Here is an 18,545-nt window from a genome sequence, read left to right as displayed (position 1 = left end):
CCTGTCTGTGAAGCCAATCAGCCGATGGTCCTGGGTTCGAATCCCGGTAAGGGCATTTATTTGTGTGATGAACAGAAATTTTTATTCCCGAGTCATGGGAGTTTTCTATGTATATAAATATGTATATCGTCGCCTCTAGCAGACATAGTACCTACAAGCTTTGCTTAGTTTGGGGCTAGGTTGATCTGTGTATTATGTCCCCTGATTTATTTATTTATGATTTATGATTCTAGTATTGTATACGAACTAGAATCCAACAAAATATCATTATGTGCTTTCCGGTACAAGTATATATGCACGTATTACAAATATTTTTCTGTAGGATTTTTACGAAAATAATATATGTTCTAGATTGTGTAAATTAATATATAAGCATTTAAACAAACTAAGACATTTTGTACTCGCGCCGTTCATTTGTAGATTTATTCGCTTTACATGTATAATTTTTTTAATATATGTAAAGCTTGTACCTAATTAAAGTTTGGTTATTCGGTTAGAGACTTTGCACTTAATAAAATGTGTCTTAAATTGTTATATTGAATTAGATTTTGAGCTCTTAATTGCTTGTCTCTAGTTGGTTTTCCCAGCATTTTATATATACGTAGGGGGTCCACTCGGCAACTTAATCACAAAAATTGGTACAGGCGCTAGTTTTTACCAAAGCCCAACTATGCCTCAACGTATATACGTAACCATCAAATGATAATCCGAAAAAAAAACCTCAGAAAAAAACAAAATAATCTAAATTGAACTGGATAGCAAATAAAATTGAATATTTACCGACTGGCGCTTCGCAATAGCAGCTGGCACATCGGCAGACAGACCTCTTATCTCAATTCAGTTAAAAAATTAACTGGCCCTTTCGCAGTCCGCCGAAATTACTTTCCTGGCGAGTGGGATTTTTTTACTCAAAACACGGAGCAAAAAAATAAGAAGGGTTAGCATTCCCGACACATTGAGAAGTCGAGAGGGAGCTGGGCAAAAATTAATTTAGGTAACAATTCAAGGGAATGAGTAGCTACAATAGCCGCAGGCAGCGAAAGGGCGGTTGTCACATAAGTCACTGTCACACTCACAGCCGTGCGCGACTTTTTGTTATTTTGCACCGTTTGTGGCTGCACCAGCCAGCACTTTAATTTCAAAGAGTAAAAATGTAGTGTGACGGTTTAACAACAATTTATTTGGCTCCTGCTTACTGCAGGCCCCAGGCTGCGCTCGGCTTATGGCTCGCATTCATTTCTCGCACTTAAACATTAATAGCTGCAATTAGAGCGTTTTCACATTGTCCGAGCCGATATCGAATGTAGGATCCCACATCTCCGTAGTCAGGAGTCTTAGCACGGTACGCTTATCACCATGCCTGTCACGTTCTAACAAGTATGTGAGTGCAAAAGTGACGGACTTAGTGATAGGGGAAACCATGCTGCGCGGGCTGGCCGCGGAGGCGCGCCCGGGCTCCGCCGTCTAGCGGTCACGCACACTACAATAAACATTATGCCTACAAACAACGCACACAAACAAAAATTATCGTCCGACTGCGGACGGGGACTCCAACATGGCTAAAGTTGTCGGAAGCGCCTTTCCGATATCGGATGTTGGAAGGTGGCAGTGACAAAAACAGCTTTAAGAGCCGCTTTCTTCAGTCACCCGTGAACATGATGCATGTAACTGCGTCGAAATATCGGGAGCTCACAAATAATACAAAAGGTAATCACGGTCTATATCCCGGTCAATATGTCTAGCTTTAAGAGACTGCCATTGGCATTAAGTTCGCCTTTTTGCGTTACCTATCGTTTATTAGGAATAATGATTTATTAAATGCATAAATAAATACAGAGAAATTATTCATCTATCTCATTCTGTCGCATAAGTGCATCACGTTGACTGTTGATAACCATAATATATGCTACAATATCTGTGCTGAAAGAAATTTATTTTCTCAAAAGAAAAACATTTAACTTTAATAGAGAAAATACGAAATAAAATATGGGTGAGCATGCAGGTGATTAACAAGTAAAAATAATTAATAATTTATTATTGTTTGTTCCAACATAATATATAATTGACTAGTAGCCCAGTGTTCTCAGCCAAAAACCATTTTAGTTCCTTTTTACATAATTTCTACTATTTCTTGTAGGACTGTATCTGTATCAGAGTTGGGCGTTATCTACATAATTTCTTATCTAGATAATTCATCATCATCATCATCATCATGTCAGCCGATAGACGTCCACTGCTGGACATAGGCCTCCCCCAAGGCTCGCCACTCCGACCGATCCCTGTGCCGCTCGCATCCACCGAATTCCCGCGACCTTCACCAGGTCGTCGCTCCACCTCGTTGGAGGCCTATCGGCAGTTCGTCTTCCGGTACGCGGACGCCACTCCAGAACCTTCCGGCCCCACCGGCCATCAGTTCTGCGAGCAATGTGCCCCGCCTACTGCCACTTAAGGTTTGCAATTCTGCGAGATATGTCGGTGACCCTAGTTCTACTGCGGATATCACCATTTTTGATTCTATCACGCAATCTATATCTGAACGAGTTGGTCTGAAAATGAACATGGACAAGACGAAGATCATGTCTAACGTCCATGTTGTGCCAACTCCCGTTTTAATCTAGATAATTATTTCAAATAAAACCATTACAAATAAATTTATTCGAAGATAAATTCAATCGAAAATAGTGCGTTGACAACTTTTTTATTTAGATAAATTATCTAGATGAAGATAACTGGCCTCGTTTGTTATTGAAGTAAGCTTAAAATAATAAATTTATAGAATGTCACGTCGGGTCAAACCGTAACACTGACACTGTACTACTGACATTCATCTTTTATTTAAAATCCCAACTAATTTATCTAGATAAAAATGAAACTGATCTAGATAAATTCAAAATAACAAATGACCGATTATTTAGTTATTTCAAATAAAAGATGATTTAGTTATCTTCCCGGTTATTCGTAAATAGATAATTTTTGCCCAACTCTGGACTATACTTATAAGTAAGCATCGGCGTAACGTAATGTAATACGTTTATGTGGGTAGTATCACTCCAGGTTTAACCGATTAATCCCGGGTTAGTGAATGGTGCAAGTGGCCTTTAGGCTATTGCATGGTTATCAGTACAATTTGACATTGGGTTAACAGTTTAACGGGTTAACCCCGGGTTAGTGGGATGGTGCAAGTAGCACTAAAGGAATTACCACAAACGTTAATCCATAGTAGGTATAATATTAACTACTACTTAGATATGTTTAGAATATACATATATGTAGATATGATAGATAGATGTAAATCACGATTTTGATATTTGTGGCAGTAATGCAGTCGGCAATACTGCTGCAGTCGACTGTATTACTACAGGAAACGTCAAATTTAATTTGTCGAGAAAATGACTTTTTTGACGTTTGCTACAGTAATGCAGTCGACTACACCAGTATTGCAGTACCACACTACTGATAAATATTTAATAATATTCATTTTAAATTTTGCTTTATTAAAACGTCCCATTAAAAATGAAATTATAAACAAAAGAACGAAAAAGAACGTAAGAACGTAAGAACGTAATAATACCGGTATTTTTGTATGGAGCAAATACCGGTTTCCGACCCCTGGTTTAACTTATTAATTATGTACTAACATTAGGGATAAGAATTAATATTGTAAACTAACAAATTTTATGAGTCATGTTACTTGAAAATAAATAAAAAATTATTTATTTATTTATTTAAATTAATTTGGTTTGAATTTGTTTGATATTTTACAGTTGGTATTTTCTTTGCGTTGGTGTAGTGAAAAAACATGTGTTTCACTCGGTGGCAAAATTTGTTTAACCCACTTTAAGATTTCACTTTTCGAATCACTCGCTACGATCGTGGTTTCATTCTGGAATCTTTCGCTTGCTCGGGTATCAATATTAGCACGAGAGGTTAAACAAAAACTTTGCCCCTTGTAAAACAAATAACTATTTAATTATACCAGAAGATAAATCCCTAATCCCTATAAATCTCGACATCCGCTTAAAACCCTAAGAGGATAGAAGCTTCTCGCAAAATTAATGTCAATAGTACCTTAGAAAAACATTTACTTATTAATTACAGACGGGGAATTATTATCACCGCGAAATAAACGGTGTACTAGCGGTAAGCGCGCTGATACAAATTTAACGAGTGCCATTAAGGACTCCCGCAGGGCTAGTCTGGCACGAATACTAATTTATCTCATATCCTGTAGGGCTAAGATGGTCAGTTTTTTATCATCTGTCATCATGCCTGTCACGTTCTAACAAGTATGTAAGTGCGAAAGTGACGCATTACATGACAAGTGATAAAAATGCGACCATGATACCGCCGCTGAAGCGTAGAGAATAATGGAATTAAAATTAAATTATGTTTATTTAAGATCAACAAAGGATCAATTTTGTTAGTGACATATTTTACTACACACACACAAAAGCATATAAGTTTATGAATTATATTTAAAAAGTAAACCGAAAGCGGCGAATGAACAAATAAAATAAAACTGAAATCCGCAGCTCTACTTATTTGTAGATACGCTTATTTTTTTACATACAATAAATACAGTGACTCGCACAAACCAGCCTTTACACAGCGACGTCATTAAAATGAAAAGAAAAACTTCACATCCATTAGCAAACATTGCGAACACAAGAGTTGCCTTTTATCAAAAACTTTTATTCCCGTAAGTATAGCTAGTGACGGTAACATTGAAACATTTATGGAAAAAAACTTTACCTATTTCAATGTTTATATTTATATTTATCACTTGCTGGCACTGTAAAGTGACGATGCGCATGCGACTGCGATCACGCGCGGTGTAACATTACGCGGAGCGCGCTACGATCTGCTACGGCGTAGCGTAGCACTTGTGTGGCGGTCGTAGACGGACTAACGCGAGCAGTCCTACGCGCTGCACTCGCGGCTTGCGCAGCCGCGCTGAACCAAGCTCTCCTCCGACCCGCTACGAGGAACGATAAGAATGCATTGCTGATAACCTACCTGTCTGTAAGATTCTCAACTAGAAACTTTTCTAGAAACTGTTTGTAGTTTGTCAAGAGCGTAAATAATATTGTAATATAAAGGTAACAAAAATCCTATCGATATTCGAAATATCATTGATATTTCATATTTTTCAATTGTTTTGTGGATTTAAATATAATGTGCGTGTTACAACAACGCTATTAATTAGGTATTTTTAAGAAAAATAAAAAAACATAACTATGGCATTCAGTTTCCTTAAATGTACCTACTTAGCCATACCCCGAAATCAACGGAGTTTAAAAAAACCGGCCAAGTGCGAGTCGGACTCGCGCACTAAGTGTTCCGTACCATTACGAAAAAAAAACGGCAAAAAATCACGTTTGTTCTATCCTGAGCTCAACTCCACTCCACTTAAGGGAGCTCCACTTAAATATTTATTTTATTATGTTTGTATTTGTTGTTATAGCGGCAACAGAAATACATAATCTGTGAAAATTTCAACTGTCTAGATATCAAGGTTCATGAGATACAGCCTGGTGACAGATAGACAGACAGACGGACAGCGAAGTCTTGATAATAAGGTCCCGTTTTTACCCTAAGGGTACGGAACCCTAAAACACTGTGTATATGTCTGTTTTCTTAGTCGACCACTACCATACAAAACTACTCGTATACCCCTATTAGTGTAGAATAACTTGGCTACATAAGTAGTTACCTAGTGAACGAAACTTGAAGCGTATTACGGGAATTGGAAACTTTCTTACATTTCATTCTGTATAAGGTAACTTCAATAACGTATTTTCCGTTTTCAAGCTTTCGATGAAAAAGAAACAAGTGCGAGTCGGACTCGCGCACCGACGGTTCCATACTTTTTAGTATTTGATATAGCGGCAACAGAAATACATCATCTGTGAAAATTTCAACTGTCTACCTATCACGGTTCCTAAATACAGCCTGGTGACAGACAGACGGACAGACGGACAGCGGAGTCTTAGTAAAAGGGTCCCGCTTTTACCCTTTGGTTACCGAACCCTAAAACTAAGTTTCAGAAACGGTAATGTAGGTATTGGAATTATAGAAATTGCATTGATTGATAGAATTGAAAATGTAATAAAATAATTAGTACATTACAAGTGCGAAAAATAGGAAATTCGAAACGAGTGACGATAAATTAAAACACGACCGAGGGGAGTGTTTAAAATCGACACGAGTTGCGAATTACTTATTCGCGCATGTATTGTACAATGTTTTACAGTACATAATATGGCACTTGCAATTTTCGACATAGTTACGTAATGTGCCACTAGTGCGGTAAAGTAGGTCCATATGTACTGTAATAGTTGAAAATGAAAATGAAAATGAAAAATGAAAAATGATTTATTTGTGTATCAAAAATGCAGCTTATTACAAAGTAGAATTACATTTTTAGGAGTATTCTATTCTATTGTTAGACAGCCTAGGAATAGTGTCCTGAGCCCTAAACTAGGTAAACCTGTCTTATAGGGATCAGGGAATAAACCACCGCCAGTTCTAGCAATGCAGCAAAGGTTGGTTGTGAACACAAGTTAAAAACAGATACAGATGGTCAGATCGCTGTTACTTATACAATTTTAAAGTTTAGCAAGGATGATATGATATGACATTATCAGCTATAGTATATTCATCTGTATTATATATGTTTACTATTTGTCTATTACAATTATTTATTTTCATTCGGTAAGCACATTAGTGAAAGTCAATCTTAGTGGGGATCCTCTACTACAGCTATTAACGCCTCTGTGGGGGCTCCGCGAGAAAAAGCGAAAGCAAATCAATAACCATCTCTTCTACATATCTGGTCCACAGTTAAATACTGACGTACGAAACTTTTTTGTTTGGGGCTCCGTCAAGTATTTCGCTTTCCAAAAGTTTCAGAACCGCTGCTCTACTATAACGGATTTGTTTCTGGCCGAAATGGGACTTTTAAGCTTTAAGCGACCCTTTTTGGGTAGCGGGCTTTAAATATTTTAGCAGCTTATAGGTACAATTTGGTAAAACGGTAACTAAATTAAGTAATAAGTATCAGTACCTATAGCCGGTCAAACAAGTTTGTCAGTAGAAAAAGGCGCGAAATTCAAATTTTCTATGGAACGATAACACTACACGCGTTAACTACAGTAGAACTGACGGAAATGGCTTGACAGAGTATCACTATATAGTATAAAACAAAGTCGCTTCCTTCTGTCTGTCTGTCCCTATGTATGCTTAGATCTTTAAAACTAAGCAATGGATTTTGATGCGGTTTTTTTTAAATAGAGTGATTCAAGAGGAAGGTAAAATTTGTAAAGGTTTTGTGTAAATTAGTTAAACTACCAGTGCGAAGCCGAGACGGGTTGCTAGTATCTATACACGGTGGCTAAAAAACCGGCCAAGTGCGAGTCGGACTCGCGCACGAAGGGTTCCGTACCATTACGGAAAAAAACAGCAAAAAATCACGTTTGTTGTATGGGAGCCCCATTTAAATATTTATGTTATTCTGTTTTTAGTATTTGTTGTTATAGCGGCAACAGAAATACACCATCTGTGAAAATTTCAACTGTCTAGCTATCACGGTTCATGAGATACAGCCTGGTGACAGACAGACAGACGGACGGACAGACGGACAGCGGAGTCTTAGTAATAGGGTCCCGTTTTTACCCTTTGGGTACGGAACCCTAAAAATAAGTGCATTAGCCACCCTGTATAACAGGGCCCTTTTAGCTTACATCGAAATTGATACCGGTTCTTATCTCTACCGGTTTAAAAATGTACTATTAACCACCCAGCTCAGCCCTCTGACTCCTACATATGGTGACTAAAAACTCGGTGCGAGTCAGACTCGCGGTCGCACTTCAAGTCGTCAAAGCTTTATTTACACGTCGCCTTTTTCTCAACTCCGTTTATGTTAGGGATACATTCCTGCGCTTAAATTCCTCTAATAAAAGATACTGGTGTTCTTTTTATTTTTTTACTTTTTAATTTAGCGAAGGCCATGAACTGCCACTTCATATTTCTATTACAAATTCGTTTTTATTTTTTGTTTTTCTTTCTCTGTATTATTCTGTTTAATTCGAAATACATTTTAACCTTTAATATGTTCTCACTACTGAGGTGAAAAATTATATGTGCAACACGAGAGCAAAGTTATTTCACATCTCGTGTTTTTGAGTCCCTCGCTACGCTCAAGATTCTAACTTAGAATTCAATTATAAAATCTTTCGCTTTCTCGGGACTCAATTTGAACACTCGCAAGAAAAACCAACTTTCCCCTCTTGTTGCACAAATAACTATTGTCGCTAGGCAGAATAGGAGCGCAATTACCTTTTACTGTAAAAAGGGAAATTTAAATAAAAGGAGGCTCGTTTATTAGTGCCAGGGAATACACAAGAGCTGGCACGAATGGATTTAACTTGGGTCTCCGGCAAGCTCGGTTCTCCATACAAACGTAATTCCGCTCTCATTTTAAAACGACTAGCTAGATTCCTATTGTCTGTAATTAGTTCATGTAGCTTCAGATACCATAGTTGGAAAAATACAGCGGATTTAAGTTTTTCATGCAAAACTTGTTTTTGCTCTATATCATTTGTATTATAAACTGGAGCTATATGAACTAATTTCAGACCTCGATTTACCTCATGTCCTTGTATGTGTAAAGTTTCATTACAATCCAGCGCGTAGTTTTAAAATGAGAGCGGAACTAAGTTTGTATGGGATGGTGCAGTTCAGCCGAGCTTGCCGGGGACTCTTAAGTAAAGTCACTTGTCCCTGTGTGCGTTGTTTATATAACTTCATGATGTATATTTTTAGTTTTTAAACTCATAAATATTATAATTATTGTATGCCATACTAAAGTTTCAAGGCATGAAGATTAAACAAACTTTTGCTACCGAGTGAAACACGAATGTTTTCACCGCACCAACGCATAAAAAAGGTAGGTATTGCAAAACGTAGATCTATACAAATCAAATCCAAAATGACCGCTATTCATTAAAAAAAAAACATCATTAAAAATCATTTCTACTAGCCAACAATGCCAACATGAGGAATCAACTCAAAATTTGCATAAACTTACTTTACCGTACATGTGGTACCACTTTACCGCACTAGTGCGTAAAACTATGTCGAAAATTTAAATTTATAGAGTTCACATAATACAAATTCTCTATTATAGTTCGTCAAAGGACTGTCTCATTTCAAACATAGACAGAGGGAATCATACTAAGTATCTTTGTCTTAAACTAGTACTAGCACCCAAAAGAAAAAGATGAGTATAGCTTTTTTTGTTCTTATTTACTGACAATTTGGTTTGACCAACTATTGTTTGTCAAAGGACTGTCTCATTTCAAACATAGACAGAGAGAGAGAACATAAAAACTATACTCACCCTTTTCTTTTGGATGCTACTACTAGTGCAAGACAAAGATAGTATGATTCTCTCTGTCTATGTTTGAAATGAGACAGTCCTTTGACACACTATATACATATTTTAATTTCGTTTTGCTGAAGTGTAGGAAGTGTTTGGAGCACAATACGGACCTATGAAATGTCACTGTCACTGGATTGAGTGGTTTGTCATTGTCACTGTCAGTGTCAGCTGCGAGTGGCGTATTTATTGCAATATTTTATTTTATTTATTTTTCTCAGTTCGTTGAAACCGTTTCGGCAGACCGGTTACTTCCACTTTTTCTTTGTTCTGACCTAATTGTTTATCTACTAAAATGAAAGCTAAGTCTGGCTTGACTCGTTTCCATAACTGCTTTATTCTTCGCGATAGTGCAATAATAAAAGAGGACCTCTGGATTCGAAATGGTAAAATTGAAAATCCTGAACATATATTTTATGTAGAACAACTCGAAGCTGACGAGACAATAAACTGTGAGGGCTTACTGATTTCTCCAGGTTTTATCGACATTCAAATTAATGGTAAGCTTATTTTTAATTATTGTTCCTTTTACAAGCAGTACATTTTTTTTTTTATAATTATCATTAGTTGGCCTTAAAACTAGGACAACTAGGTTGTTATTACTTATCTCTAATTTTTAAGTTTACACACTATATTTATGTTCACAACTTATAAATTATAAATAAAAAATACCATGATTTTCTTACCATTACAAATGCTTGTACCTATTTACCAGCTAGGTATTTTTATAGGTGGATGGGGTATAGATTTTTCATATGACAGTGAAAATGTTGAAGACGGTGTCCGTAAAGTGGCCCTAAATTTGTTGTCACATGGAGTAACGTCCTTCTGCCCCACCATGGTGACGTCAGATAAGGAAAAATATAAGAAAATTCTTCCCCACATTAAAAAGAGTCCTGGTGGCAAACATGGGGCCACTATCCTCGGAGTCCACCTAGAGGGCCCATTTATTAATATAGAAAAGAAGGGGGCCCATATGGATCAATACATCAAATCACTAGACAAGGTATTTTTTTTAAATATATTTAAGTAACAATTTAGGGTCAAAATTCTTTTTCTCGTCTTTTTTTTGACCAATTTGTGATGAATGAATTTGCATGAATTTGTATCATGTTTCAAATAAATAAAATGTCAAGTGCTTTATAACCTAAAGCACTCGACATTTTATTTTTAACATTTTATTTTATCATACCTAATTTTACATGAGAAAAAAAAAAAAAAAACATTTTTTGGGGACAAAACAAGAAGGAAATTATTTTGACTCTTTCATTGTTTTAAGTTATTGAGAACCCAGTTTGTTTAGTAAAGTCTACCTACATGTAACCGAAGACAGAAGTTTATAAATAAAACAAATCAACGTAATTTTTCTCTGCAAGATCAGTTTTTAGGGTTCCATACCCAAAGGGTAAAAACGGGACCCTATTACTAAGAGTCCGCTGTCTGTCTGTCCGTTTGGCCGTCTGTCTGTCACCAGGCTGTATCTCATGAACCGTAATACAGTTGAAATTTTATAACAACAAATACTAAAAAGTACGGAACCCTCGGTGGGCGAGTCCGACTCGCACTTGGCCGGTTTTTTTAAATCATTATGCTAACAAAATTTGTAGCATCTAGTTTTGTTTTTAGTTACCTGAGATTACGTATACGAGTTTTAGCTTACATTGAAATCATTACACACATTTTTTTCTGTCCTTATGAAACAATCTAAACAAAAATAGCTAATTCTAGTCATCTATCAGTCCCGGAAGTGCTTATGTGGTTAAACAATATGCAGCGGTTGATTGGTTGGCAATCAGCATTATCATTGTCCTACTTATTACAAGTGCTCACAGTGATAGCGAGCCAATGAACTTTTTATCTGTTATTAAAAAAATATTAAAGTTGTATATGATTGTGCAATGGATTGTGTGATGGAAGTCATGTGACGAGAAAGGTATTATGAATTAATGTGGAGGGAAGTATCGGGAGAGGAAAACCGAGGAAAAGGTGGATGGACTGTGTGAGATGATATGAAACGAATGCGAGTGAATGATGAGATGACGGGCGAGAGAGGTATGGACGACAAAGACATGCTGCGCCGACCCCAAATGAATGGGATAAGGGCAAGCGAATGATGATGATGATTGTGTAATGGATTGATGCCACATTGTTTACACTAACAGAATAAATATCGGGAGCAAATAGGTAAATGGGACAATCAATTTGTTCCTGTACTGCGTTACCATACTTATTGTCTCTCAGACAATGTTGATTTATAACACTTCATACTCTCGCGTTTTGAACACATATTTAATTATACAAACGGGTCTACTGCGATTTAATGTCATTGTTTTTACCTTAAATTCCGACGTTTCAGCTGAGTTGCACCAGCTGTGGTCACGGAAAGACTGACGTCCCAGCAAAATGTCACTGGAGATCTAAGTAAACAACACTAAACTACCCGAAATTAGTTTATAAAAATGTTTTGAATGAAATGTAAATTTTGTTACATGAGAACCAATTCCAACTTACAAATTTAGGTATATCAATTTGATTTGATCTAATTATGACATCACTCACCCATGTGTCTTGCTCGAAATTACAAGCAAAATTAATTGCTAGCATGATGCGCTACAAGCAGGGGTCGGAAACCGGTATTTGCTCCATACAAAAATACCGGTATTATTACGTTCTTTTTCGTTCTTTTGTTTATAGTTTCATTTTTAATGGGACGTTTTAATAATGGAAAATTGTTTCCTAAATACATGATTCAGTCCTACGTAATGAGCATAAAAAAATTGAAAATATTGGGCTATTTCGGGGTTTTTAAAAAATACCGGTTCCGAGCCCTGGCTACAAGGAATGAATGTCACAAAATTATACTAGTATTAAACTTGCTGTCGTCAAGCTCACTATACTTATGAACCTATTGAATGAGCTGATGCCTTTGCTGATACTGGAAAGCGATATGTAAACATACTACATACCTATACGAGGCCTGGACGTTAGTGAGATGACGATAACTGATTGCTGGTGTCCATACTTTATTACCTACATAAGTATAACATGAATTTCACCTGATTATCCATCTGGTTACTTGAGCTTCATAGTCGCCTCCATCCTCCCCTTATAGCGACCCCATTCCGCACACTAAGTTTACTTTAAGTTCATATGATGAGTGGTTACACTTTCATGTAACTACAATGTGTTCTGTTATTCTGAATTACTAATATCTTCGGACGAAACCCTTCGTATAATTATGATTGAACTTTACTTACATTAGCCATCAACCATTCCTTCGGATCACTGTTCACACTCTGAATACTGATATACGTTACTCACAATCTATAAGGGACACCTCATTATTCTAATAGCACTACAAGAAAGTTCATGAATAGATCCAAAAGCAAATATCACTCTTTCCGTAGATTTGTTCGCACACAACCTCCTTTTCCTACTGTCGTTCGGGCGTATACCTTCTTGTCTTACCCTCAAAAATCACCACAACCTAGAAGCGGTTATTTAACTTAAACGTGATATCGAGCGCCATCTACTCCATGACGTTGGCAACTATTAAACGATTCGCGATATTCGCGACACTTGTATTAGAGTAGACTTACAAACTTGTATTAAACAATTTCAGGGCATAGACACAATTAAAGAGACTTACGGATCCCTTGACAACGTAGTTACAGTGACACTGGCCCCTGAACTGCCGGGAGCCACTCAAGCCATCAAGGACTTGACGAGATTGGGCATTAAAGTCGCACTGGGGCATTCAGCGGCGAGCCTAGCTCAAGGAGAGGAGGCGATTAAGAATGGAGCTAATCTCATTACGCATTTGTTCAACGCAATGTTGCCAGTAAGTATTTATTTTGTCACCACCTACCGGTGACAAAATAAATACTGTCACCGGTAGGTACCCGTCTTTTTCCAACTGTATTAATTGACCGAGCGACGGGGGCTACGGGGGTTCGCGAGGTCTACATCTCACAGAGCCACAGAGGGCCTAGTCTGTATCGGGGATGAAAATCTGTCGCGGCGCTCATGTTCTAAGAGTGGGACCTAGTCTGTATCGGGGAGGAGGTACTGTCGCTGCCCTCATGTGCTAAGAGAGGGGCCTAGTCTGTATCGGGGACGAGATACTGTCACTGCGCTCATGTGCTAAGAGAACTGTTTCATTGAATGGTATAGATATCGGATTTATAACCGATTTTGTTTGAGTTGTTTAAAAGGTGAAATCAATAACATTTTTAGCTCTAAATAACTGTTAAAAACCCGTGAGATGAGATGGTCATTAGGTCTTTTCTAGTTCATATCTTGCATGAATTTAGCAAAATTTACATACAATATAAATACTTATAATTAAAATGTAAATATGTATAATAAAATTGGCATGTAACTTTCGTCATAAATAAAGAAAGTGAATTGAATTGAAATCGAATTAAATTGAATTGAATATATTAAAATACAGTGCATATATTATACATATACAGTTGTAAACGCTTAAAAGCCAATTCAAAAGTACACTATCAAAACTACCTATATATTGAATGATGTCAGTTATCATTCGCGCGTTTATTTCGCTCGGACTTGTCCATACATGTATTAGAGCGAGTGAGACGCACGGTCGAATGACAACTGACATCATTCGGATATCGTGTCGATGTCAAGTCTACGTTCGAATTGGCCTGTTTGTTTGCCAGCCCAATTTACATATGACTGGGCTGACCTTACCGTGTATGCGGGTTTGACCTCTAGTCAAGGCTGTTTATTTTTAGTAATGGATCTCCTCTCATTATACCTTCCAATGTTTATGAATGATAGATATACATATAAATAATTTATTTGAAATGTATTTTTTTGTTTAATTTAAATGATTGTGTACTGACTGGTCCACGACGTCCACGTGCCACTGTTACGTCAGTAAGGAAAATATCGTAAAAACACATTGTCAGTATGTTTTATTGCTTGTCAATACTAGTAGTAAATAATGCCCTGTTTTAGTTCCATCACCGCGACCCCGGCTTGGTTGGGCTGCTGGCATCGACAACCAACAAGCAGGTCTACTACGGAATAATATCGGACGGGCTCCACACACACCCCTCGGCGCTGAGGATAGCCTGCCGGACTAACCCTGCAGGTAATGTGGTGGTGATCTGCGTTGTATGTGCAATTGTTATTTTTATGTGTTGTTAATATATATTATCACGTGTTGGACTAGTCTGTAAGTGGAATGTATAATTAGTAAAACATAAATAATATAAAAAAACTCAAGCATCAATCCTTTAAACTTTTATTTAGGTTTAGTTCTGGTCAGCGACGCCGTGGCAGCCCAAGGCTTGGCCGACGGCAGCTACCATATCGGACCGCAGCGGGTGACCGTGCAGGGAGGTAAAGCGTACGTCGAGGGCACTAAAACGCTGTGTGGCAGCACGGCCAACCTCGACGAGTGTGTACGCACCTTTAAGGAATCTACAGGTAAATTAGGTTTAGGTACTAGTAAAGCAGTACTCGTAAGGAAATTGCCGAGCAAAGCAGATCGGTGTATTTCAATGTGTAGAGGTACTAATATCTGACAAGGGTTTTTAGTGATGTTGCCATGGTGTATTTTTTTAAATAGCCTATATTGTGTCCCACTGCTGGGCAAAATCCTCCCCTGTCTTCCGCCACTCGTCAAGGCTTTGCTTTGTACATGCTCCCGCCAGTCGCCACAAAATTAGTCCAGGTCGTCTAGCCATCTTCTTAAAATAAATCTCCGGAATATTTCTTTTCCAAAATTAACATTTCAGCATTTCACAACCGTCATGGCACTAGGTCCACTCGGCGTTGTCTCTTAGAAATGTACCCGCATAGAGCAATTGCATTAACCGGTTGTTTCCGATATCTCGCGTCTCGCGACCAAATGCTAGAATGATATCCCTCCACCTGTAAGACGGCTCAAAAATAAGCAAACCATACGGCTTTTTAGTTGCGGATTTCAGGCGGTTGCGAATCGGTATTTCGAAGGATTTCTAAGAGATCTTGTACCGAACCTTCGCACTTTCTCACTTTTATTTTATGGGTACTTTTTTGTTACTTTTTACCATCATATTTACCCAACTGTAACGTGATCTGGGTTCCGGCAGAATATCAGTGCTTTGCTCAAGAGTGAAGCGTATAGCTGAGTCTGAACCCTTTTGCTTTTGCTGCAAGGCACACAGCGTACAGCAAGTAAACGCATTTTTCGTTTAAGTAATTTTTTTTTGTTATTTAAATTTAGTACATAGGTATTTTAGTTTTGTTCCGTTTGTAAGGTTTGTAATGTACCTATTTGTAAATTGTATGTTTATTGCAGCATCCAAATAAACGTTTTATTTATCTATCGATTCTTTTTGACCTGCCTCTGCCTCGGGTGATCTTTGTTGGTATTGTAGATTTTTGTTACTAGTTTGGTAAAACAGCCGTGGCGTAGGTGGGATTTTCCACTACATCCTTATGGAAGGACAATGATAAATTAATTTATTTTAAATTTTTTAATAGTGAAGGTTTTAAATTAGGTTTTAGATGATATACCTAACCTTTTTAGAGAACAACCATTTCGTTCGTTTGTAAAGTGTGCTCACCCAAAATCCGCGGCTTTTCTTCAGCTTTTGTGCAAATTTTAAATTTAATTTAGATTTGAAGTGTTTTTTTACCATGAATGCATAGCTAATCAACTGCTTTACATTTTTGACTACAGAAGTTAGCTATAGTTTAGTTAAGTACATACCTAATGGAAAAAAAATACATTAACATAGACAACGATATTTGACTCAAATATTTATTTTTAAAAAGCCTATAGGTAGTTGCACGGCGGCACGGCAGCACGGCTGTTTTGTAGCGAGGGAAAAACAGCAATTATGAAATTGATGCGGTTTGGACAATCACCGCCCGCGGATCCAATTAGCCGAAATGTATGAAACAGCAGTCCGATTTTAGGGTTATTCACGGTTATTGCTATGGTAAAGGTCATTCAGTGTGACTTGCGTAATTTGCTCGCGTAGTATATGTGAGCCGTCATAATTTTTACAAATCTCTACAATTTCGTTAGATCTGGCGACTAGTTTTCATCCTTACTACATCCCTACTAGTAGTCGGTACTAGTATTATAATACGAAAGTCACCGGTCAATTCGAACGTGATAATTACTAGATAGGGTAATTACTAGATATTTTATGTCACTTTTGGTAAGAACTATATACATCTACGGTTTTGTGATGGATTCAATTATTAGTTTTAATCATAGAGTAACTTATACTAGAGCGGTACTGTCATAGTAAATTTTGTAACCCCAGTAAATTCACTGCCATCTGTCGACACACTTTAAGACTAAAAATGAAGATTTATAAAAATACGATAGAATGTATTTAAATATAGATAAATGATTTTTTTTATTTGCATTAATTATTTTTATGATTTTGGCCCATGTTCTTACACTGATATGCGTTAAAATTGTTAAATAACAAACGAAACCGTCAACGCCATCTATACGACTGTAGGCCAAAACTAGTAGCGCCCTCTGAGCGAAAATCAAATTTTCTTGATTTTCGAGGCACGTTTTTTCCTTAGACTGTATCCATCTATTACGGAGTTATATCTATCTTTAGTTTTAATGTAAGATTTGTGGTTATGCCATAGTAATAACGATCCAAACACTATTTTCAAAATCTGTTCGCGTAATAGGCTCCACATATTTTCCATGTTTTGTTCACCGAACGGTCTCTGCTGCAGAACTCAAGCTAAACTTGGCCTCGTTTCGATTCGATGTTCATTAAAATCTCATCCTTATTGCTCGAATGTTAAGGTTGATATCAATTTGTATTATATTTCCATCGCTTTTACCAATGCCAGCGCTTGTAAACATTTTTACATGTTTATGATAATACTGCCGATGATTATCCAAGAATGAGATAAGGTTTATTTAGGTATGTTTGAGTTATTTGTTATGATTGTATATAGGTATATACACCGTGAGCTGAAGTAACCCGACAGATTTTAACCACGCATTTCTGAGGTCATAAGAAGCAAAAAATGTTATATGCGTTTTACTCTCTACTTTCTGTCCGAAAAAACAGGAAATTTTGTCTTTTTTTCAATAATTTAGTATCCTACGATGCTCCGCAAGCTCCTGCTTTCGTATCTTTGTAACTTTTGAAAATATAGCCGAATTACACTCTCCCACGAAAACAATCTGATAAACATTTTCTATGTCAAAAAAAAACAGCTTGTGTGTGATGGGCCCAATATTGATCACGTATAGATATTTGTGCATTTTACTTAAAGTAAATTTCTACTAATTTTCAGATTGCACTTTGGAGTACGCCCTCGAAACAGCTACGCTTCACCCCGCCCGGGCTCTGGGCATAGAAGACAGAAAGGGCAACCTCAACTTTGGGTGCGACGCGGATTTCGTAGTCATGCACCCTAAAACACTTAAAGTGCTATCCACTTGGATCGAAGGGGAATGTGTGTATAAATGTCAAAGTAACGGAGTATAAATTATTCTAATGTTTTAATGAATTTAATAGCCAATATGCAATCGTATGAATATACAAATATTGTGATAAAACTGTGAAGATGTTTATTTGATACCATTTCAGATATATGAAACCAACTGAAAGTGAAAAACATCATAGGATGTTTACGTAATTTGTTTAGACAATACCAGCACGATTTGACTTGCAAAGTTTGTAAATTCAATCTGTTTTATGATCCTGTTTTGCAAGCAAATGTGGTTTCTTGGTGGTAGATTAAAAAAGATTTATTCAAGTATAAAATATGGGGACTCACGTGATTTTATTATGAAACTCGCTGACGCTCGTTTCTTAAAACCACACTTGTGTTTTAAGGCCTCTTATTATATCAGTTGCACAAACTACTATTATTCATTTTAATGTTAACTACTTGTTCAAATGTTTAGATTTTTTTATTGTTTTTAATTAATTAGTTCATGTTTATTTAATTTTGGAAATATGTTTTCAGCCGTGTATTTTATTTAACTATACATATTTATTTACGAACAAGTTTGGGAACAAATCAAATTATTTTATTAAATATTTTGATTTGTGTAAAATAAGTAGTCACACTACTATATTTAAATTAAAAA

At 36.9% G+C, this 18,545-nt stretch overlaps 2 protein-coding genes across 2 annotated transcripts in view; one reads left to right on the top strand and one right to left on the bottom strand.

Annotated features, from left to right (window-relative positions):
• The window catches only part of LOC134741584 (insulin-like growth factor-binding protein complex acid labile subunit), a 67,151-nt gene extending 55,275 nt beyond the window's left edge, over positions 1-11,876 (bottom strand). The window contains exon 1 of the mRNA XM_063674420.1: positions 11,776-11,876. The gene's annotated coding sequence lies outside the window, so the exon portion shown is untranslated. The remainder of the gene's footprint in view (positions 1-11,775) is intronic.
• LOC134741585 (N-acetylglucosamine-6-phosphate deacetylase) lies at positions 9,602-18,015 on the top strand. The gene is made up of 6 exons (XM_063674421.1): positions 9,602-9,939; positions 10,171-10,445; positions 13,062-13,280; positions 14,426-14,561; positions 14,723-14,899; positions 17,744-18,015. The coding sequence occupies exons 1-6, from the start codon at positions 9,735-9,737 to the stop codon at positions 17,935-17,937; spliced, it is 1,206 nt and encodes a 401-aa protein (XP_063530491.1). The 5' UTR covers positions 9,602-9,734; the 3' UTR covers positions 17,938-18,015.
• The last annotated feature ends 530 nt before the right edge of the window (positions 18,016-18,545 follow it).

Source organism: Cydia strobilella, chromosome 5, assembly GCF_947568885.1.
Source record: "Cydia strobilella chromosome 5, ilCydStro3.1, whole genome shotgun sequence".
Taxonomy (NCBI): domain Eukaryota; kingdom Metazoa; phylum Arthropoda; class Insecta; order Lepidoptera; family Tortricidae; genus Cydia; species Cydia strobilella.
The sequence above is the reverse complement of the archived record's forward strand: the minus strand, read 5'-3'. Positions and strand labels throughout refer to the sequence as shown.